General features: G+C 50.9%; 1 protein-coding gene across 1 annotated transcript; it reads left to right on the top strand.

Annotated features, from left to right (window-relative positions):
* The first annotated feature begins 26 nt into the window (after window positions 1–26).
* On the top strand, window positions 27–7037 carry DHRS1 (dehydrogenase/reductase 1). The gene is made up of 8 exons (XM_065871432.1): window positions 27–200; window positions 1391–1534; window positions 1678–1757; window positions 4868–5000; window positions 5314–5460; window positions 6009–6078; window positions 6384–6464; window positions 6647–7037. The coding sequence occupies exons 1-8, from the start codon at window positions 51–53 to the stop codon at window positions 6781–6783; spliced, it is 942 nt and encodes a 313-aa protein (XP_065727504.1). The 5' UTR covers window positions 27–50; the 3' UTR covers window positions 6784–7037.
* Window positions 7038–22785: the final 15748 nt, after the last annotated feature.

A 22785-nucleotide genomic window follows, 5' to 3' on the forward strand; every position in this document is an offset into this window, starting at 1 on the left:
CTCAGAGCAAGTCCTTGCTTCCACAGATTTAACCCCTTCGCTTGTGAGTCATGCCAGCTCCCATGAAGGGCCAGGTGTGCGTGGTTACTGGTGCTTCCAGGGGTATTGGCCGGGGCATCGCTTTGCAGCTCTGCCAAGCAGGTGCCACAGTTTACATCACTGGCCGCAATCTGGACACACTGCAGGCCACTGCTCAGGAGGTGAGTGCTTCTTCTGGGATCCCAGGGGCAGAAACCACCTCAGGGAGCCCTTCCCATTAACCACTCCTCTTAATCCCTTACCTGAAACCAAAATATTCCTCAGTAGACATGAACATTTTTACTCAAAGTGGGATAAGTAAACCCCATAAGTAACTTCAGATCAGGTCATATTTTGCCACCAAGTGAATTTTATGAAAAATCTTGCTGTTTGAGAGCTTCAGGGATTTTGGAGTTGCATCTTAAGAGTTGTGGACCTGTGCTTTTTCTCTGTTTTTGTTAAGACTTTATTGACTTGTACATTTTCACTAGAGTTTTCTACTGAATTTCAGTTAAATAAATACTGGGGTGTGTTTGATAGGCTAGGCACTGAGTGAAGCACTGGGGTTACCAAGATTAGTAAGACATAACTTCTGCTTTTAAAAGAGAGTCCAGCAGGAAGTCTAAGGCAGAAACGGATCATTTCAATGTAATGTGAATACAGTAAGTGATGAAAGTAATTAATATGAATATGGTAAGTGATAAGTGTGCCCAGAATGCACTGGGAATATGGGTGAGCAGTTAGGCAGGGAGGTCAGAGGGTGGGACCCAGAGCATGGATCTGGAGAATATGATGATGGTTCTTGAATAAGGTCTTCTTTCTCTGAAGTTAGAGGATGGGGGCACATTTGTAGAGGGTGAGGCAGAACAGGAAGTAGAGATAGTTCATGTCTGAGAGCTTTGATTTCTCATTTACCAGGCAGAAGTGTTGGTGGAGTGAGGGTAAGAGGGCTGTGATTTTAAGTTGGGATTCCACATGAGTGGTGAAGAGTGGGAGCTAAGGGCACGTGAAATGGAAATGACTAATAATGAGGAAAAAGATAGATACTCATTTCTCAAGGGCAGCCTCCAAGCCTAATTTGTCCCTCACCCTCCACATGCAGAGTACAATGCCTTGCTCATGGTAGGCCTCAGTAAATGTCTATAGATTTTAAACCTGGGATCCCCATCAACATTACTCTACAATGACAGGACCTAGCATTCCTGAAACTCCTCCAACAGGCACCAGAGGGCAGTATTGCCACCATGTTCCCTCAGCTGCTGGCTGTGAGTCCTATGATTGCCTTAGCTCCCACGCTGGCAGTTGAGGGGAGCTGTGTTGTGTCTCTTACTATGTTCGACAGGAAGCTCATATCCTCTCTAATCCTCTCCAGGCACAATCCCGAGGGGGCCGGTGTGTGCCCGTGGTGTGTGATTCAAGCCAGGAGAGTGAAGTGCGAAGCCTGTTTGAGCAGGTGGATCAAGAACAGCAGGGGCGTCTGGATGTGCTGGTCAACAACGCCTATGCTGGGGTCCAGGTGCTCTTTGAACTTTGACCCCAGCTCCACACTCCTGACCTTTCCCTCTGACCTGAGTCTTCATCCCCACTCATTATCCCTTCCATTATCCAGCCCCTTCCTGCCTTCAAAGCATCCTATTCACCACTCTCCCTGTCTTCCAGGCGATCCTGAACAACACTAAAAAGGCATTCTGGGAAAGCCCCGCCTCCATCTGGGATGACATCAACAACGTTGGACTCAGGTAGGTGCCTCCCCTGCCACCCCGCTAAGGGCCTGGGCTCCCCTCACTCAACCAGGCTGAGGGCCCAGACGTTTTCCCATGTGCCCTCTCCTTTTCCCTCTGATCTTGTCTCTCTTCTCCCTTCTGTCCCATTTGTCCACTAATCTCTAAAGAAGTTTAATCCAGGTGACTCTGTACCTAAGAATGTCAACTTTTGCCTTGTTTCTGTCAGTAATTTTCATCTGAATTTGCCCTTTCCCTCCCTCCTGCCTCATTTTCTTCCCATCCAAATGCATGACCCAGAAGGGAGCCTCTTTCCCTCAGTAAAGCATGCCACCTATAGTCAGTATTTCCGAAGATGGCTAGAGGAAGAAATTGTTTTGTTTTAGATCAGAAGAAGGTCAATAAGGAAGAGTGAGTGCCAGCTATCTTAGCCTTTCCCTCCTCACTCCAGACCCACAGGCAAGGGTACTCCCAAGTCCAAGTTGGGAGGGCAGGGGTGTCATGGGGTTACACATACATCTGGCAAAGGAGTGAGATGAAACACCGCATTAAGAGTTCACCTAGCATGACATACATCAGTTAGGTCTGTGTTAATTGTTGGAAAGAGGGTACCCTCTCAGAAACTACACTGCGTGGATGTGATCAGCCACCTGTGGGAGTCACCAAGAGATTATATGCAAATTTACTTCTGAAGCGTCTAAGGACACTCAGGGCTTCTAGTGGCAACCCCAGGGAAGCAGGATTAGAATCCACTTGTCATTTCCCAAGTGGAATAAAGGTTGTGAGGACAGAGGGGGATGGTCAGCCAACAATCAAGAAAAGAAAACCCGGGCTTCCCTGGCAGTCCAGTGGTTAAGACTCCACCCTTCCACTGCAGAGGGCATGGGTTCAATCCCTGGTTGGGGAACTAAGATCCCGCATGCCGCATGGTGTGGCCAAAAAAAAAAAAGAAAGAAAACCCAAAGAGCTAGAAATTGGCAACACCCATATCCTTAACCCTCCAAAGAGAGGGGCCTTCCACACTCTCATCTCCTGCTGGTCAGGGTTTTGAGCCTGTGAAGCAAAGGCCTGGACCCCGCCCTAGAGCTCTGATGAATTCTCCAAGGCGAAGGTCACTCTGTGAGCCTCCTGGAAGTGCACCAACATCTCCTTTCACCTCCCACACACACATTCACATTGACTGTGCCTTTCTTCTGCATTGCCTGAGGTCAGGCTTCCTTTTGATACCATACTCTACTTGTTTTCATTTGGAGGGTCCTGTTTCCCTTGCGATACTGGTTACCAAGTATGTGTGTGTTATTTTTTTAAAAATATACTGTGAAGACCAGTACAGTCTTATTCCCCTAGTCACCACTGCTTCCTCTTTTGCCTGAGATATAGCTACTGTTAATAGCCTAGTATATATTCTACCATTCATTTAAATATTCCACTAGGAAGAGATACCATAATTTATTTATCTAACCCCTTATTTGTTGCAACAGTGGAAAGTAATTAGGTCAAAAAATATAACTTCTTAAAGATTTTAGTAAGCATTATCAAACTGTCCTCTAAAAAGACCCCACCAATTTATAATCTCACAACAGTGAAGGAGGATATCTGTTTCCCCGTGTCCTCAATCATACTAGACAATATCAGGCCACGAGGTCAGGCAAGTTTCGCCATCTAATAGGCCAAAGATATCTGAAGGTGGTTTTTAATTTACACTTCTCTATTATTTGTGAAGTTGAGCTTTTCTTTTTCACTTTTTATTGGTTCTTGATTCTTTTGTGAGTTGTGTTACCAAGTTATTCTTTTCACATCAATTTATAAGAGATCTTTGTACAAGATCTTTAGATTCCTTTGATGTGTGTTTTACAAATATCTTTCTCAATTTATTACTCATTGCTTGCATGTATGCTCTCCTCAGCTATGTATACTTAATTGTGTACACATGTATGTATTTGTACATCTTTCTCTCTATATATATGTTTTACTGTTAAGAAGTCACATTTCTATCTAGGTGTGATACTGAGACAGGTTTTCCCTACCTCAAGTTTATGAACACATTGTCATGCTTTCTTTTAGTGCTTTTGTGCACTCATTTTTTTATATTTTGAGAATGCATTTTAAAACAATAAATGAGGTAGAGAACAAATCCCACCCACTAAATAACTGACCAGTTGTTCCAAATCCATTTATTGTTTGGTCCGTCTCGCCCTGTTGGTTTGAAATGTTCTGTTTGTAATTTGCTGAATTCTCCTTTACACTTGGATTAATTATTGAGTATTTTGTTTCATTGACTTACTTATGTATTATTATGCCAGTCCTGCATTTTTTTTAACTATTACTGTACTTTTTTTTTTTTTTTTTTTTTTTTTTTTTGGCGGTACGCGGGCCTCTCACTGCTGTGGCCTCTCCCGTTGCGGAGCACAGGCTCCGGACGCGCAGGCCCAGCAGCCATGGCTCACGGGCCCAGCCGCTCCGCGGCATGTGGGATCTTCCCAGACCGGGGCACGAACCCGTGTCCCTTGCATCAGCAGGCGGACTCTCAACCACTGCGCCACCAGGGAAGCCCCTCATTGTACATTTTAACGCAGGTTGGCTGGGTGAGGGGAGCATATCCCCCTCACCGACACGATGTTACTCTTCCTTCTACAGAATTTTCCTGGCTCTTCTTACACATCTGTTCTCACTGAGCTTTAGATTGTTCTGTTGATCTCTCCAGGAGTCTTACTGAGATATAACTCCCATTGACTGGACTTGTGCATTAGTTTAAGTAGAACTGATGTTTTACACGTTGATTCTTCAAAGCAAATTATGTCTGTACTTGTTCTTTTATATTAAGCAGAACTTTATAGTTTTTCCTTGTAGGTCCTATACATTTATTATGTTTTATCCCCTGAGCTATTTTAGCTTTGCTATTGCTGTCATGACAGAGTGCTTTTCTTCCATTACAGTCTTCTAAAGATTGCTGTTTCTTAACCTCCGGTGGTTAATATTACCCGTGTCCCTCTCAGAATGTGCCCTCAAGCCCTTGATTCACCAGGTTTGCGGCCTTCTCCTGGATCAGAAGCCATTAGGGGGCAGAAGAAACTTCCCGAGACAGCCCTGAATGTGGTTCATTCCTTCTTCTTTGCCCCACCTTCTAGAGGCCACTACTTATGCTCTGTGTATGGGGCACGGCTGATGGTACCAGCTGGCCGGGGGCTCATCGTGGTCATCTCCTCCATTGGTGGGCTGCAGTATTTCTTCAACGTCCCCTATGGCGTGGGCAAAGCTGCGGTGAGGACCCACTGGCACAGGGGTTGGGGACAGTCGTGGTACCCATAGCTCAGGAGAGACAGTCCCCGGTAGTCAGAGTGGTGAGGCTGACTGATCCTCACCTCTTCCTCTGCCCCTGCATGGATGGTTCCTTTGCCTGGGCTCCTCCCAGCTGGCCAGCCTAGGCAGTGCACTGGGGAAGGTGGACAGCTGAGACAGGGCTCCTGGGAAGGCTGGGGGGTTGGGGCATCCTTGGTGGAAGCAGGGAAGGCAGGGGAGGGACGTGACGTGACCAGGTGCCCTGGCTCCCACCTGGCCTTCTGTCCCTCTGCAGTGCGACAGGCTGGCTGCTGACTGTGCCCAGGAGCTGCGGCGCCATGGGGTCAGCTACGTGTCGCTTTGGCCAGGGTTGGTGCAGACAGAACTGCTGAAGGAGCACGTGATGAAGGAGGAGAACACTGCCGATCCCCTTGTTGAGCAGGTTGGCAAGGGGAGGGCGAGGGTGGCAGAAAATGTGGGGATCAGCCACTCCATCCCCACATCCTCCAACCACAAGACAGTAACAACAGAGTAAATACCCAGGTGCTTGTCGCAGCAGGCGCAGGGCTGAGCACTGACACACATTATGTCCTTTTCTCCTGTAAGTGAGACGGTGTCTCCATTTCCCAGACGGGGAAACTGAAACTCAGGGAGGCTAAGAAACTTGCTCAAGGTCACATGTGCCATAAGTGGAAAGATTATCCAGCTCCAAAGCCCATGCCCTTGACCTCTGCTCTGAACTAATCTAGAAGGCCCAGACATAATTGACAACCCTACATCCTTCCACTTAGGAAAGGCAGTTGGTCCTGGTCCTGGGGTACAGGGCTCACTGGATGTGGGGAGGAATGATTCCCGTACCTACTGAGATGCTGAGTCCTGCAGGTGCAGTGATGAGGGCCTCTGTCTCCTGGACAGAAGCTGAAAGCAGGGAAGGGACTTGGGCAGTGCTCTTGGAAATTAACCCTTCACTTCTCTGCCCCTGTGTTTCAGTTCAAATTTCGTTTCTCATCTGCGGAGACCACAGAAATGAGTGGCAAATGTGTGGTGGCCTTGGCAACAGGTGAAGAGGTTGGGGGCGGCTGGTAACAGGAAAGGGCGTGGAGGATCTTCAGGGTGGTGGCAGCCAGTTCAGGGTCCCGAGCCAGGAATATGCCCTTCTCTTCTCTGGCGTCTGGAGCCCCAAAGGGTCCGACGCCCAGTTTGAGGTGCGGGAGCCTCAGGAACTGGATCCTGGGAGACATGGCCAAGAGCCAGAGGCCCAGGAACCTTCCTAGAAACAGAGAGCAACAAGTCTGGGTCCCTAAGCCTGTCTCGGTAGTGCCCTGGGCCACACCCGGGCCGTCTCAGCTGTCTGTGTGCCCACAGACCCCAATATCCTGAGCCTAAGCGGGAAGGTGCTGCCATCCTGTGACCTGGCACGGCGCTATGGCCTGCAGGACGTTGATGGTAAGAGCTCTGGCCCAGCAGCCAGCCTGGACCTCTCTTCTTTCTCACCCGGCTCACCCCTTCTCCCACTCTCTCTCCCTGTTCCCTCCTCCCTCACCTTCCATTCAGTCTCCTCAGCCGGGGTGGGGGTGTCCGAGGAGTGGGAAGCAAGGGTCTAATCCTTTTTTTCCTGTGGTCCGCAGGCCGCCCCGTCCAGGACTATTTGTCTTTGAGCTCCGCTCTCTCCCATGTCTCCAGCCTGGGCTGGCTGGCCTCCTACTTGCCTGGCTTCCTCCGAGTGCCCAAGTGGGTTATGACCCTCTATGCTAGCAAGTTCTAACCCTCCTGGCCTGACACAGTTCTGCTCCCCTTTGGGCTGAGTGGTTGGCCTATCGCAGTGGAACAAGGCCGCCTTTCCCACCCACCTGCTGCATACCCTTGATCTGAAGAGAAGACCTCTGCCGTGTGCCCTGGTTGAGCCCTAGGGGCCTTTATAGGTCCTTCTTCAGGTCTTCCTTGCCCCTGCGTTTTACTTTTTGCCTTAATATTGAAAAATGTTTTGGGGGCTAATAAAGGTCTCGTTTCTCCTTCAGCTTCTTTTCAAGTGCCAATTCTATGCTCAGGAAGGTATTAAGTACTTGAGAGAGAGACCTAGTGGTATGCAAAATGTGTAGGTTCTCAAATCTCGATCCCCAGCACAAGCCCCTTTACTCCACGTCTGTTCCTCCTCTTGCCTGTAGAGCTGCCCATCTCAGGAGCACCTGCCCTTTGGCTCCCATGCCCCAGCTGGGGAGCAGGGTCCTCCACAGCCAGAAGCAGGCACACCCCAGTCCCTCACTGCTTTCCCACCCCCTCATTCCGCCATCTCTTCAGGGATGCCTGCTGCCTTCTAGCTGGGCCTGATCCCTGGTTGAGGCCCAATCCAGGAAGGGCAAGCTCCCTGGTGTTCACAATTTCCCGGAATTTGGGAGGAAAGTACTCTCCAGATCCACGTGAGAGGCAGAAGAATAGTTGATGACACCGGCACTTCACATCCTCCCTCCTGGGATGGCACCACCTGAACTGCTTTCGGAAGAACTGACTGCAAGAACCCTTTAGGGCTGCCTTTCCTGCTTGGGGGGGTGGGGGGTGGTCTGTCCCAGCCCGAGGCAAGGCAACAGGGTGTGTATTCCAAAGAGGAGCTGAGGGCCACTCTGAGGGCACCTTCCCACCAGCAGCCTCGATGGCCATCAAGGTAACTGGATGGCTGCTGTAAATCAGAGTGGCATAGATAATTTCTAAACTTCAAAAAAGGCAGGGTGTGAGCTGAGGCTTCCCAAGGCTCCCCATAGAGTCTGCAGAAGCTGTGATCTTCCTGTGGCTTTTGGGGGGCCGCCCCCGGTTACTATTCCAGTGGGTGCTGGGGTGGCCCACTGGCTGGTGAGAGCTGGTTGTGTGCATCTCTTCCAACCCTGCAGTCAGTGACTTGACAGTGGTCGCTTGAATTCAGCTATGGTGCGAGTATGTATGGCACAGGAGTCCACAGCTGCTGCCAATCAGGCCACTTTTTAAGAGAGAGCCAGCTTCTCAGCGTGTGACTAGAGCCGCGTACTTAAATTCCACCATTTACCCAGGCACCCCATTCAGATCGCAGTGATCAGATTTCCTCACCACCCACTCACTGCCTTCCACTCAGCACCCTAAATTCCCCTAAGATTGGTGAGGGGCAGCAGCAGTTGCCTGTATGCTTTAAGAAGAAGGACAAGCACCTCAGGATCTCCTCCAGCCTTCCGCACCCATCTTTAAAAAACATCACTGGAACAGATCCTTTCGTGAGGGCCTTGTTCCCTAAACGCCACAAGGTATCATGGGAAGAACATGGGCTTCAAAGTCATACAAATCTGTGCACAAATCCTAACTTCACCACTTTGGAAAGTAAGTGAAATAACATATGCACCAAGCAATGTGTAGCCACTAAAGTTGTCGATTCTTCCTCTTAACAAACATTTAAGAGTATGCTCTGCACCAGGCACCATTCTTGGCTTTGGGAGAGCAGAGAACAAGACAGACCAGGCTTCAACCCACAGAGGACTTTCATTCAGCCCTGGAAGACCTTAGAAGTCAGCTAGACCTTCGACTTACCTTAGGAAGTGAGTGAACTGGGTCCCCAAGAGTACATCAACGCAGAGTTCAGCCTCAGCCCTGGTTATCTCAAGAAGCCGGAGGGAGCAGTGTTCTTTAAGAGACACCACACTGCCTCCCTCCAACAAGACTTAATTAATCTTAGAAACATAAACAATGGAGTCGAGCTCTGAGAGACTGAAACGTGGACAGTGAGTGTTGATTGGAAGTAGAAGAGATTCAAGATCTGAGAAACCCAGTAGCAGAGTCTTAGGACATTTGGGGGATTAGTATTCATTCAGAAAACATTTATTTGACACCTGCATTCTGCCCAGCACCATACTAGGCACCAGGGAAGACTAGTTCAATTTGGTGAGATGGGTGCTATAGTAAGTTTACACAGTACCCTGACAGTACAGGAGGGAGCAACTGGCTCCATTAGGAGAGTGAAGGAAGTGATACTGACTAGAGACTTAAAGAATGGCAAGAGAGAAGGTGGGAGGGGGTTCATTTTTTCTAACTATAAAAAAAAAAAGGCAGGTACTGAGGCACCAAATGGTGCAGGACAGCTAGAAGTTGGTATGACGTAAGTGTAGATGTGGTATGGGATAAGTTTCCAGGGAGAAAGGAGATGAGTAAAGATCAGTGATTAAGATTTAAATTGTGGACAGTAGGTTTCCACCTGAGGGATTCATCTTAGATGCTGAGTGACTATTAAGGAAGTGCTCCCAGGGGAGCTGGGTGGAGGGGGAGAAGCCAAGCAAGAGCTCCAGTTCAGCCGTGGAGGGTGGCTTCCCTCAGAGCCCAGGGGAGAGCCCTGGAGTATAAGGCCTCAGGGTAGCCCTGCCTGGAACAAGGGAGCCAGGCTTTCATTCCCCACCACCACCATTGAGTAGTCACCAGTCACACTTTGGCCCAGGTGGGGCCAGGCAAGGCAAAGCAGCTCCAGGAGGTCATGGGCACCCTTCCAAGAGGAGCTGCAGGTGTCGACCTTGAAAACACGTTGAAGGGGGTGTCATGCACGAACATGGAAAGGGGCATCTGAGGGGATCTGGGCAGAGCATTAACACTGTAAGCTCCAGGGGGGTTTAAGCCAGAGAGGAGCGTGCACTGATCTGTACTTGAGGAAGCTCACCGGGGCTGAGGTGTGGGGAGGATGAACCAGAGGGAGGACAGGCAGGCATCAGAAGAGCTGCCCAGAGGCTGGCCAATATCCCGGGATGTGATGGCAGCGGAGGTGTGGGCTGAGGAGAGATTGTAGGAGGCAGAGTCAATAGACAGGGCCTGTAGGAAGGGAGGTGGGGCTGGTGCAGGACTGCCGTGCTGTTACCACTGGCATGGGGGCCGTGAAAGCAGCAGCAGGCACAGAGAAGGAAAGAATGTGCCGGAGTTGTGAAGGAAATCAGCCGTGGCGAGACACGGGCTGGCTGAGATACAGCCCCTACCCCTACCAGAGCAAATCTAGGGACTTGGCCGGTCCCCAGAAGATGCTTAATCCCCTAAGGGAGCCCAGGGAAGGATGGAGAAGAGATTTTTGATTAGCATTTTAAAATTTACATTTCTAAAAGGTGACATTCACATGGGTCAGAATCCAAAAGGTATATAAAGGTGTACAGTGAGAAGTCCCCCCTCCTATCCCTGCTCACTAGTGCCCAGTCCCAACCCAGAGGCAGCCAGCACTACCATATTCTTGGGTAGCCATAGAGAAAGCCCACGCCTGTACAAGCAAAGAGTTAAGCATATTTCAGAGAAGAGATTTGACTGCGTGCAAATCTGGGCCTCTCTTTCTCCAGCTAAGGGGTTGTATTTTCCGGTCTCTGAGGCCTATTATGGCCCTTGTGTTCTACACTTCTAAGCAAGGAGCAGCCCTGGCCCAGAGGCCCCACCCCTTCTCACGTTGTTAGGCAGGTGCTCCCATTACCCAAAACTTCCCTACCCCGCTAGCAGGGAGGGAAAGAGAAAGAGCAGCGGAGGGCCTAAAGGATGGAGGAAAATGGCTGCAGAGAAGCAGGGGCGGTGCCAAGGAGCCCAGCCTCATCAGCCTGACCAGCCCTGGCCTCCTCAGAAGCGGACCCACACTGCACCTGTGAGATGCACGTCACGCCTGAAGTGGATTCCTCTTTTCTAGGGCGACTGCCCAAGGGTTTGGCGTGCCAAAGTGAGGCCAACCGTGGAGCTTCTGCTCCCAAGGAGTCCCCAGGGATGTAGCTCTGACCGATTGGCTGACACAAAACAAGGTGATGGAAGCAGGCCTGAACCATGGCATCTCAGATGCCAGCTTCCGGGACGAGTCATGGAGGAGGACTTCCCATCGGCTCCTGAAGGTCCCTTTGGGTGATGTGAATGACAGTGGTGTCAGGATTCAGGCATGGGGAATGAAGAGCACACACAAGGCCCCAGAGGAGCCCAGCCTAACAGACAAATCAAGGTGAGATGGTCGGGCCCAGACCCACCCTTTTTCCCTCCTCATCCTGGCTCCTACCCACCCATGGCCCCCACTGTTTTGCATGTTGCATGAGGTCCCTTCAGCTCCTGCTCTCCCTGTCACTGGGGAGGGCCCCCGCCATGACCTCAGAAGTTGCTTCGCCTCAGCCTGTCCCCCATCCCATCTGGTCCCCGGTCTTCACCCCCTAGGTTGGGCCACACCTCCACACAACCCCTCCTCCCCGGACCTTCGGCCTGTGTCCTCTCCGGCCTCCCACCCTTCCGCCGCTCCTCCTAGCCCCTCGGGGCCGCCTCAGCTGCCCTTCCCCCCGGGCCCTCCACACAATTTTCTCCCTTCCCTTCCATCGCCCAGTCAGCTGGCTTTTGTTGCAGCCTCCTCCTTGCCCAGCCCTGGGCAGGGCGAGGCAGATGGGCACAGGCAAGCTTTAGAAGACAAAGGTCTGGTTCTCAAAGTGCTTTCAGTTATCACCGTGAAACAATTAGACAGTCATGATGAGACCTAGGGTGGGGACTCGAAGGGGCGGGAGGGGTGGGCAGCCAGGCTGCTCCCTGGGCCACAGACAACTCTTGTTCCCTTCAGGTTTCACCTTCCTGGGGGTATTAGAACATCCTTACCCCTGCCTTTCTCTGCAAAACCTCACCTCTGCCTCAGTTCCTGCCTCCAGCAACCAAAGGCATCCTTGCCCATCTCGATCTGTCCTGATTCCCTCTGGGACAGTCACCTTGGCTAGCTTTCCTACACACACACCTTTCTTGGGTGCCCCCGCCCAGGGATCACCCACAGAGCTTTATTACCTCCTGTTTAACCAGGCTGGCCTGGTTCATGTTGAGCTGCAGAGGCAGGTCTGAGCAGGGGCTGAGGATGGGCACAGGCGGGACCTTCTCTGGATGGATGGATGGATGCCACTGCCCTCTGCACAGAGGCACCTGCAGAGCTCAGAAGTGGGCCAGCTCCCGCCAGGGCCCAGTGCAGGCTCGCTGGGAACAAGGTCAAGGGGTCACAGGGCCTGCCTGGCAACTTGTGTGCCAGAAGAGGAGAGGACCTGGAATCCAGCTGTGCTTAACTTGATAATGGGGGAATCTGGGAAGGAAAAGGACCCTTCCCTAAGCCCTTGAAATGGAGGAGGCTGCGAGGAATGCTGGGAAAGAGGCAGAGGGATGAAGTGGGGTCAGCTTTGCGCCATTTCTGTTACAAGTATGAACATATATGCTCCCATCCTCGACAGGCAGGTCTTGTCTCCCCCTTCCTTGGAGAGGTGGTTCCAGAAGAAACAGGCAAAGCTGGAACTCCACGAACAGATACTACTCCAGCAGCCCTGGAGGGGCTGGTGCAAGAGAAGGAAAGGCAACTGGCCTCCGGGCTTTCGCTGTCACTCTAACACAGCTGAGCCAGCCAGAGACTCGAGGCGCTGTAGAGGCTGAGAGAATTCGTGTTTAATGAGAGCAGCAATGACCTAAACACTCTGCCTAGGTCAGACTTCATCTTTTTTTTTTGCGGTACGCGGCCTCTCACTGTTGTGGCCTCTCCCGTTGCGGAGCACAGGCTCTGGACACGCAGGCTCAGCGGCCACGGCTCACGGGACCAGCCGCTCCGCGGCACGTGGGATCTTCCCGGACCGGGGCACGAACCCGCGTCCCCTGCATCGGCAGGCGGGCTCTCAACCACTGTGCCACCCAGGAAGCCCCAGACTTCATCTTTTTCATCTGCCATATGAGGTACTGTACTCTCTTACAGCTGAGGAGACTGAGGCTTAGGAAAGTTGGGGTACTTGTCCAGAGTTGCAGGTCTTTACTGTGAAAGGGTCTGGATTCAACCAAATATATGACTACAGAGTGCGAGCTCTTTCCCCTGCACCATGCTGCCTCTGCTGCTTGTTTTTTTGGTTTATTTTGTTGTTGTGCTGTTATTGTTATCTGGTTTTGGAGGAGTTTTCTTTTTTGCGCAGAGGGTTGGGGGTTGGGCAGAATGGTGAAAGCATTCCCAAGTTCACTCAGCCCAAGGACCCCTCTGGCCAAATACAGAGTTGCCCTTCTCTCAATGTGACATTTCCTTTCCTCTGCACGTTTGCTCGAGTTGTTCTGGTCCCTGGCTTGCCGCCTGCTCCCCTCAACAGCCCCAGCCCCATTTCCACCTGCCAGAATTCTTCCCACAAGACTCACCTCGGGCTTCCCTGGTGGCGCAGTGGTTAAGAATCCGCCTGCCAATGCAGGGGACATGGGTTCGAGCCCTGGTCCCGGAAGATCCCACATGCCGCGGAACAACTAAGCCCGTGTGCCACAAATACTGAAGCCTTCGTGCCCTAGACCCCTGCTCTGCAACAAGAGAAGCCACCGCAATGAGAAGCCCACACACAGTAACGAAGACCCAATGCAGCCAAAAATAAATAAATAAATTTAAAAAGAAAAAAAAAAGAACTCATTTCAACTTCCTAGAAACTTCTGGTTTCTTCTGCAATTTCTCTTGCCCCTTTTCGGGAACCTATGACATTCACTTGGCTCTTGACTGGTATTAGAGCCGTGGATGTCCTCATCGGGTCCCCTAGATAAGGTGGAAAACCCCCTACCCCACCACAACCGCAGGACAGGAGCTGGGTTTTGGCCCCTTCTCCTCCTCCGCCAGCACAGATTCACAGAACCTTTGAACCCTGCAGTCAGAACAGAATAGTGCTTAAAGTGTCCAAGCCACCCTGGGTGCAGCTGAGCTCACAGGCCCAGTGGGACCCACTGGTGAGGGGTCCACGCTCCCTCCCTGAGGCGGGTGGGCTGAGCCAGCTAATGGCAGTGGCTGTGCCCCAGGTCTCACACTCCCAGAACTGCAGCCCCACATATTCCTCAGTCCTTGGCTCAGCCCCACGGGCTACACCTTGATCTCGGGTGGCCTCGGCCTGCAGCGGCTTGAAGCAGGATTTCGGTTCCCCGGCCAGAGACTGGAATCAGGCCGCGGCAGTGAGAACACTGAATCCTAGCCACTAGACCACCAGGGACGGTGGCCAGTGACATAGGCCCCTGGCCTGCTGGCTTCGTAGAAATGAATCCCCACAAAGATATGGAAAGTAGTGAAACAAGTGAAGTGTTTATGAGGAGGAAAAAAGTGTACATGCGAATAAGACTCACATGGGTGGACTCAGAGAGAGAGTCGCACCCTCGTGGTAGTTTGAATCACTTATATGGGGCATTTCTTCCGGGTTTCCTTTGACCAATCATCTTGCTTTGTCTGGCTCTGAGTCCATATTTGGTTTCTCTCAGGGTCCTCCCATGTGTGCATGCGCATCTCAGCCAAGATGGATTCTAGTGAAGAGGCCTATGGGTAGACTGACATCGCCTACTATGGGGTGATGCCCCCTCCCTTTTTGGCCCCCAAGGAGCCTTTCTGCACATGTGTAGTTGGAAAGGTCTCCTTGACCTCGAGAATGAGAAATATGTGGTCTCTTCATCTCCCATCTGGGCAAGGCTCAGTTCTTCGCTACCCCTGCCATTCCTGTTAAAGTGTCTGCCAGAGGCAAAGTCCAGCTCTTTACCCCATTCTTGTTGTTGTTTTTATCTGGAAGTGAAATAGGAGGGAAGGGGGCAGGGCACAACCTTTAAAAGAATGACATAGCCATAGGACCTGACAAAAACTGGTTAGAACCAGCTAGATCCAAGATGGTGGAAGATTTGACTTCCAGTAGACCTTGAGCCTCATTATATGCTCATTGTAATACATTAGCATATGCTAAATGACACACCCACCAGCGCCCGTGACAGTTCCAAGGCTGACCATCAAAGATCAAGAAGTGAGGGCTTCCCTGGTGGCGCAGTGGTTGGGAGTCCGCCTACCGATGCTAGGGGACACGGGTTCGTGCCCTGGTCAGGGAAGATCCCACATGCCGCGGAGCGGCTGCGGCCCGTGAGCCATGGCCGCTGAGCCTGCCCGTGAGCCATGGCCGCTGAGCCTGCGCGTCTGGTTCTGAGATGGCCGACACTCTGTCTGTGGAGTGTTTCTTCTCTCTAAATAAATCCACTTCTTACCTATCACTTTTTCTCTCACTGACTTCTTTCTGCAAGGAGACATCAAGAACCTGAGCTTCATTAAGTCCTGAAACCAGGCGTGTGATCTCAAAAGACTGTGGGTTCAGGGGCTTCCCTGGTGGCGCAGTAGTTAAGAATCCGCCTGCCAATGCAGGGGACATGGGTTCAAGCCCTGGTCCGGGAAGATCCCACATGCCGCAGAGCACCTAAGCCCGTGCGCCACAACTACTGAGCCTGAGCTCTATGAGCCCGTGAGCCACAACTACTGAAGCCCATAGCCTAGAGCCCGTGCTCTGCAACAAGAGAAGCCACCACAGTGAGAAGCCTGCGCACCGCAGCTAGAGAAGGCCCGTGTGCAGCAACAGACCCAGCGCAGCCAAAAATAAAATAAAGACTGTGGGTTCAAGTCCCAATCTGGGTTTAGGCTGGGTTTGGGTCCCGGCACATGCGTTCAAGTCCCAATCAGAGTTACATGGTTTCAGCAGTGTAAACAGGAGGCTGGTTGTAAATATCTCACCTGGAGCCCATCTATCTCGTGCCTCAACCTTAGCTCCCTGCCCCCTGCTCAGGGGCCTGGGTTTGGGAAGAAGATGCGTAGCCCGGCTGCCAGCTGTGGGAGCACTAGGGACCTCTGTGGGAGCAGGCCTGGGGAAGCTGGCCAACCCTGCAAGCTTCCCGAACCTCAACTCCAGGTCCTCCCTGCCCCCACACTTCAGAACCCAAGCCTGAGTCATGCTGGGTGCAAAGGGGACATGGAGACATAGTGTTGCTTCTGTCATCAGTTCCAGGCATTCTCCTTCTTTACACTGAGTTCTGAGGCTCCACACCACTGCCTGTCTACCTCCTCCCCACCTCGCCCCAAGCTCCCTGCTCTGGGATCTAAGAGTCCCAGCTCGCCCTCCTAAGCCCCATCCAGCGGGGTGCATCATGTCTTGCTCTGACCACCATGGCTTACCATTCATTCATTCACTCATTCATTCTTTCCCAGGACCCCTACGAACACCACCAGCTCTATCTCAATACCCTGTTTAATTTTCCTCAGGGCACTTACGACTTGATGAAATCGTCTTTTGTGTGTATTTGCTTCTACAGTGTCAGTCTCCCCAGCTTGAGTGTAAGCTCTACGAGAGCAGGGACCTTGACAGTCTTGGTCAGTGCCGTGCGGTGAGCTGTATTGGTGCTCAGTGATTACTGCTCAAGGACTGACTGGCTGAATTATGTAAATGTTTGTTGAGCAACCACCATGGGGCAGGCAGGTGAGGAGACATGCGATCAAACCAGCCTTCTCGGTAGGTCATGGCAGGAGCAGAAGCAGAGGGGCTGTACGCCCACAGGATGAGCTGAAAGAGGGCAACACAGGCCCTGCTTCTGGGGAAGCACAGAGGAGATGTGTGTCCGAGCCCCAAGCCAGGGCTCCTCCCCCATACCTGCAGCCCCAGCTCCAAGCTCACTTCCCTGGGAAACCTCACCCACCCCCATAGGAGCTCACCCAGCACCACACACACCTCCCTAAGGGCAGAACTGTAATTTTACATTTGCTTATAGGATTACTTGACTGCCTCTCTACACTGTTCCCAACACTCAGAGGGTTCTGTGCGACAGCCCCTCTCAGGACCATAAGCTCCATGTGTCCGTGTTTGGCCTCCGTGCCCAGCATGGTGTCCAGCACAGGGGCACTCAGTCACCGTTGAATGAATGAATGGAACAGGGAAGAGGTAAGGGCAGGGTCCTCCCCAAAGCAAGCAGCTCCTCCTTCCTGGGAATGTCCTCTGTCCCCTGCTCTCATCTCCCAGCCAGAGCATCCCTTCCTTCCCTAGGCCCCCGCAGTCTCTCTTTGTTCCAAGGCTTCTGTTTCTCATGCAGGCCTAGAACCTCAGGACTGCCTACCTCCTGGCACCGCTCACAGTGTATACGCCCCAAGCCCAAGGCATACCATGGAGCTGTGCAGCGGACAGGCTGCCACCCAGGCCCTGCCAGACACGTTCCCAGTCCCACCAGTGCTCTGGGCAATGCTGTCAACTTCACCAACCACCGTGCAGTGCAGAGACTCTAGTTCTGGTTCAAGAAGATTTTCCAGCTTTTCAGCCCTGTTTCCTGGTTGCTTTCCCTACATCTCTTCCCCTAGAGATGCCAACCTGAGTCAGCACCTGCCGCACCCTGGGGGAGACAGGATGCTCTAGCGTGGGGACTTTCCCTCTGGGGCCCTTCTGTCTTTTGCGCCGAAACTTGGGGCCCTGCCCTTCCTTCTGACTGGCCAGTCCATTCCTTCCTCTTCTCCAGTTATGGGTACCTGGTGGCACTGTTGGCTATCGTGGAATTTCCCCAATCCGGCAGAAGGCACTGGGGAGCAGGAAGGAGAGGAAAAAAATCCAAGCACGAGGACCAAGTATGAAGGACCCCAGGACCCTGGGGAGGTGGTGAATATAGAGGATCTTCTTGGGCTTTGAGTCATTCTGGTTCCCTGGGCCATCCCAGGCGTCAGATTCCTTCATAACTTTGGGGAACATTCTAGTCCTTGAATGTTCTCTACCCCATTCTCACAAGGTTGTTGACCAACACATGCTTGATTACCTCCCATGATGGTGAGCTCACCACCACTCATTTAGGCCCATTCCACCTTTGGACAGCTTTAATTATAAGAAAATCTTCCCCCATAACAAAGCTATATACATTCACTGGTCTTTGTTCTTTGTGCTCAAGATTAACAGAATCAATGTGGCTTCTGTTCCAACTAACAGCCCTTCAAGAGTTTGAAGACCACTATCATCTGCCCCTTGGGTCCTCTTCCCCAGTTAGACATTCCCATGTCCTCTCTCTGGTCATGGACTCTCCTCACCATCTTGATTGCTCCCTCTGGACCTTGCTGTTTGTCCCTGTCCCTCTTAAAATGGACCAGACACTCCCAACAGGGTCTCACCATCACAGATTTGGGGCCTCTGCACCCCATCATTCTGGGTCCTAAAGCTCTCTTCGTGCAGTTCAAAGTCAGGTCAGTGCTTCTGGCAAGGAGTCAACTCTTACCAGCCCTATGCCAACCAGAACCTCCCTGTCTGCACACACTGGTGTTATTCCATTGCCCACACATCATGCTCTTGTACAGAGGATGATTTGAGGACCAAAGAACCAGATTGTACCTCTGTCACTATTCAGTGCTATCTGGTCAAATATGGGCCCTCAAATTATGTTTAGATCCAGATTCCATCATCCAGCATTCCTCCCAACTACATGTTAGCTACCTTCAATTATGAGAATGGCACTGTGTGCTCATCCAACATATCACTGAAAAGTGCCACCACTAGGGACTTCTCTCCAAGTTGACAAACGCACATTAACCACTATTATTTGGAGACGAATATCCTACCAGTTATATCTACTATCCTATCAGCCTACCCACAGTTAACCATTTTGTCCCTCAACATATCCTGACATGGAGCTGATGGGTGCAAAAGCTCTATGATAATCACTGGGAAACCTGGTTTCCAACTCTGGCTCTGCCGCCAACGTGTATGTGGTTTCATGTCACCAAGTATCTCTGGGCCGCTGGGAGGTGAACGGGAGCCAGATGATCTGTCGAGCCCTCTCCAGCTCTGATGTCCTGTTCTGTGGTGGTCGAGGTTAGAAAGAAGGTCAGGAAGCTGGGGGAGAGGAGGGTCCACGTTGCAAGAAGTAAGAAATGGGCACTTCTGCTCATGCATGGGGAAACTTCAACCCTGCCCTTCCTGCTGAGCAGCAGGTGCCAGGCTCTGCTCTTGCCCTTGCAGCTCCTTTACTGCAACTTAAGCTGACCCTCAGCCTTCCCAGCATTTGATTTCCTCTCAAGTGCCCGGGGTGCCCCCATCCAAACATCTAACCACTGCTCACTTGATACCCTGTGGAACTACGGCCCCAGGAAGATCCAGACCATCAGGTCTGAGTTCCTCTGAGTGGAACTCCCTCCCCAACCCGGCCCTCCAGCACACCCACCCCAGCTTTCCAGAAGTCTTGTGACACTTCCACACCCCCTCACTCTCCCACACACTCTGGGCCTTTGCCGGTTGCAGCCGAGCACGGTGGGCAAGCCAGGCGGAGGGAAAGTGAGTAAAAGTGTCTTCTGGAATCAGACAGCCACGGTGAGTTGGTTGGTTTGTTCAATTTAGAGAAGTAGCAAACGTTATTGTGTGTGTATAAAGGGTGATTTAGTTGTCCTCTGAAGGGCACCCTGCCTCCCAGAGTGAGACCAGGCTCTTATCACTTACAAGCTGTGTGACCTTGGGCAGAATTTCAGTTTCTTCTTATCAGGGCTGTAAAGAATTTAGTCATTATTAATATTGGCTTCAAGGTCACAGAACCTCTCTTCATGGTCTATTTTTTCCTTCACTCCGTCAGTGAGGATTCTTTGCCCCACATCCCCAGTCCTGCCCTCACCATGCCTCTACCAGAGCTTGTTTGTGGGTCCCTCATCTCTGCCTCCTGGGGTCCCCATTTTCTGCTGGGTAGAATTACTACCCGTGCCCCTGCTGACATCTTCTGTTATCGACAACAGCAACTTTAGTCATCTGACTCCGGTTGATTAGTGTTCAATTAGCACAGGATCGAGGTCAGAGGGGACCAAAAAAGGAATAAAATTTTTGATAGATTAATCATAAACTTGGTAAGGGAACTCGGTTTTAGGGGGACTTGGTTTCCTCCCAGCTGTGTGACCTTGGGCAAGCAACTTAACCTCTGTGAACCCACTGTATGCATTGGTCCTCACCGTAAAATCATAATACCTACTTCACATAGGTAGTGAGAACATCAAATAGGATGTCTGAGGCTCAGTCAGTACTTGGTTATTACTTGTTCTTTTCTCTACGTAGAAGGCAGTAAAATCCCTTCCTCAAACGTCATTCAGATTGTGGCCCTCAGACACCAGCATGGTCCCCACTTATCCCACACAGGATATAACTCCTGACACCTCCTTTTGCCTTAAAGCAAGAGGTTTGTCTTGTTTCCATTGCTCTTATCTCCAAAGGCACCTGGTTCAGCTTCTGCCTGCCTGCCAGCTAAGTCTGTCACAACACATGCCTGAAACGCCCTTCCTGTCCTCTTTCCAAAACCAGGCCCCACCTTCTTGGAGGCAGATTTTGAGACTCGCTTCATCCCTTAAGTCGGCTTGACTCAGATTTCCCAGTTTCAGGATTACTAATCACTAAAAAATATTTCATGCCTACTTCAGCCTTCCTCCACCCCCTTTCCTCCGCCCTTAGTGACTACAATGTAAGACTGTATCTGGCAGATCGGCATCTGTGGGCACTTGTGTTCCCAGGTATCTGGTTGCACGTGTGAGTGGCTATAGAGCAGGAAGCAAGAACAGCTGGTGACCAAAACGACCCAACTAAACAAACAAAAAAAGCAGTTGATGAGGTAGAGACAGGGCCAGGCTAGATCAGACCCATGTCCACTTGACCACTTACTACATGGGTAGCACTTAGCAAGTTACTCAGCCTTTCTTTCTGAGCCTTTACTCCCTGGCATATTTGTCATGAAAATTAGCTATAACTATTTACTGAGCCCTTACTCAGGGCAGACACTGTCCTAGGCACTTTACATAGACTTTTACATTTAATCTTTACTTCAACCCTAGCAGGTAGGTAACATTATTTTTCCTATGCTACAGTTGAAGGAGTTGAGACACAGAAGAAAGTCAACATAGAGGTTAAGTGCCTTGCCCAGGTCACGTATCTAATAAGTGGCAAAGCCAGGATTTGCACCCAGGCAGTCAGACCCCAGAGTCCATGTTTTTTTCTTTTTTTTTTAAATTTAATTTGTTTATTTTTGGACCTGTTGGGTCTTCGTTGCTGCACGTGGGCTTTCTCTAGTTGCAGCGAGCGGGGGCTACTCTTAGTTGCGGTGCACGGGCTTCTTATTGTCTTGTTGCGGAGCACAGGCTCTAGGCACGTGGGCTTCAGTAGTTGCAGCATGCAGGCTCAGTAGTTGTGGTGCACGGGCTTAGTTGCTCCACGGCATGTGGGATCTTCCCGGACCAGGGCTCGAACCTGTGTCCCCTGCATTGGCAGGCAGATCCTTAACCACTGCGCCACCAGGGAAGTCCCAGAGTCCACGTTCTTAACCACTCTGCACACTGCTTCCCACGTGTGATCCTGTGTGTGTGCAAAGCTCTTGACACAGTGACTGGCACAAAGACAGCCATTAAATGGTGTAACTCTTTCCTCACTGGGACAGTGAGGAAGTACAGGAGGCCAGGACAAGTGTCTCTTTTCCCCTGTAACTTGTTACAGGGCCTCAGAAAAGACAGAATATAGAGTGGGCACTTTACACACATTTCCGGGGCCTGAAAAAGGTGTGGAAGAAATGTAAAAAATTTAAAGCCATATTTTCTTACCCAGATGTGTGTTATAAACATACACATGCCACGTGGACACACACTTCTCACAAATACATCACACTCACACATAGACACTCAGTGACCACTTTGAACCCATGAAGTCTCCATCAGGAAACCTTCCTAGGGTGGTCCAGTCCTCACAATTTCTCCCATCCCTGAATGCCAACAGCCCTCACCGTTAGGCCCAGCCAAGCCAGCCCTCACTATGCGGTGTCGTATTCATTCAGATAACTACCCAATAACTACTGAGAACCAGGGCCAAGTATTGGAGAAGCAAGACCGAAAAAAAAATATTGTTCCTGTCCTCCAGGAACTCTGAATCTCCTAGGCGATGTTAGCATACAAACCAAGACTCACCATAGGCACAGTGGGGTAAACGCTATCACTAACAGACTGGGGCATTTTAGAGAGCTTCCTGGAGGTGACACAAGTTAAATTTTAAAGATGAACAGGAGCTATTCTGGCAAAGGAAGAGGTGTGGAGGAAGGAGAGTAAGGAAGCAGGAACAGGTTAATGTGCTTGGGAAACTGCAAGTCATCCTATCAGCTGTAATGAAGAGTTCTTAACAGGGACAGGCAGGACATGAGGCCATAGGGGTAAGCAGGGTCCAAATGCCAAAAGGCCTGATGTGCTGACCTGAGAGATTCAAAGTCTTTCCTGAAAAGATGTCAGGAGCCATGGAAGGGTTTTGGGCAGAGAAACAACATGATCAAATCTGCATTTCAGAAAGATTGATTCAGCAGCACAGAGGTGAACTGATAAAAGAGGGGACAGGGTGGAGATGAGGGAACATTGAAAAGACTTCCAACAATCCCAGGAATAAATGAACTTAAATTCTTAGTGCAGTGGGAATGGAGAGGGTATTTAAGAGATACCAAGGAAAAGTGGGGAGGCCATCCATTAAAATAGGAAACATAAAGGCCAAAGTCTACTCTGGAAGGAGGGGAGACAATGATACCTTTTGACTTTTAGAGTTTGAGGTGTCTCTGGGACACCCAGGTGATACCTAATAGGCTTATGAATATGTGTGTGTCTGCGACTTCCCTGGTGGTCCACTGGGTAAGACTCTGTGCTCCCAGTGCAGGGGGCCAGGGGTTCAGTCCCTGGTGGGGGAGCTAGATCCCACATGCAGCAACTAACAGCCCCAACAAAAAATCCCGCATTCCGCAACAAAGATCCAGCGTGCCACAACTAAGACCCTCTGCAGCTTAACTAAATAAATATTTTCTAAAAAAATGTTTGTGTCTCTGTGTGTGTACATTTTTTTCCATTATAAAAGCTTGCAAGACATCTGGGCTGGAGATATAAATTTAAGTGTCATCAGCTTACAGATAGCAATTAAAACCATGAGTGTGGATGAAGTCACCCAAAGTGTGGGCCAGAAGATCTGTGGGCCCAGGACAGAGCTCTGGAGAGCTCCGATTC

This window comes from Phocoena phocoena, chromosome 2 (assembly GCF_963924675.1).
Source record: "Phocoena phocoena chromosome 2, mPhoPho1.1, whole genome shotgun sequence".
Lineage (NCBI taxonomy): Eukaryota > Metazoa > Chordata > Mammalia > Artiodactyla > Phocoenidae > Phocoena > Phocoena phocoena.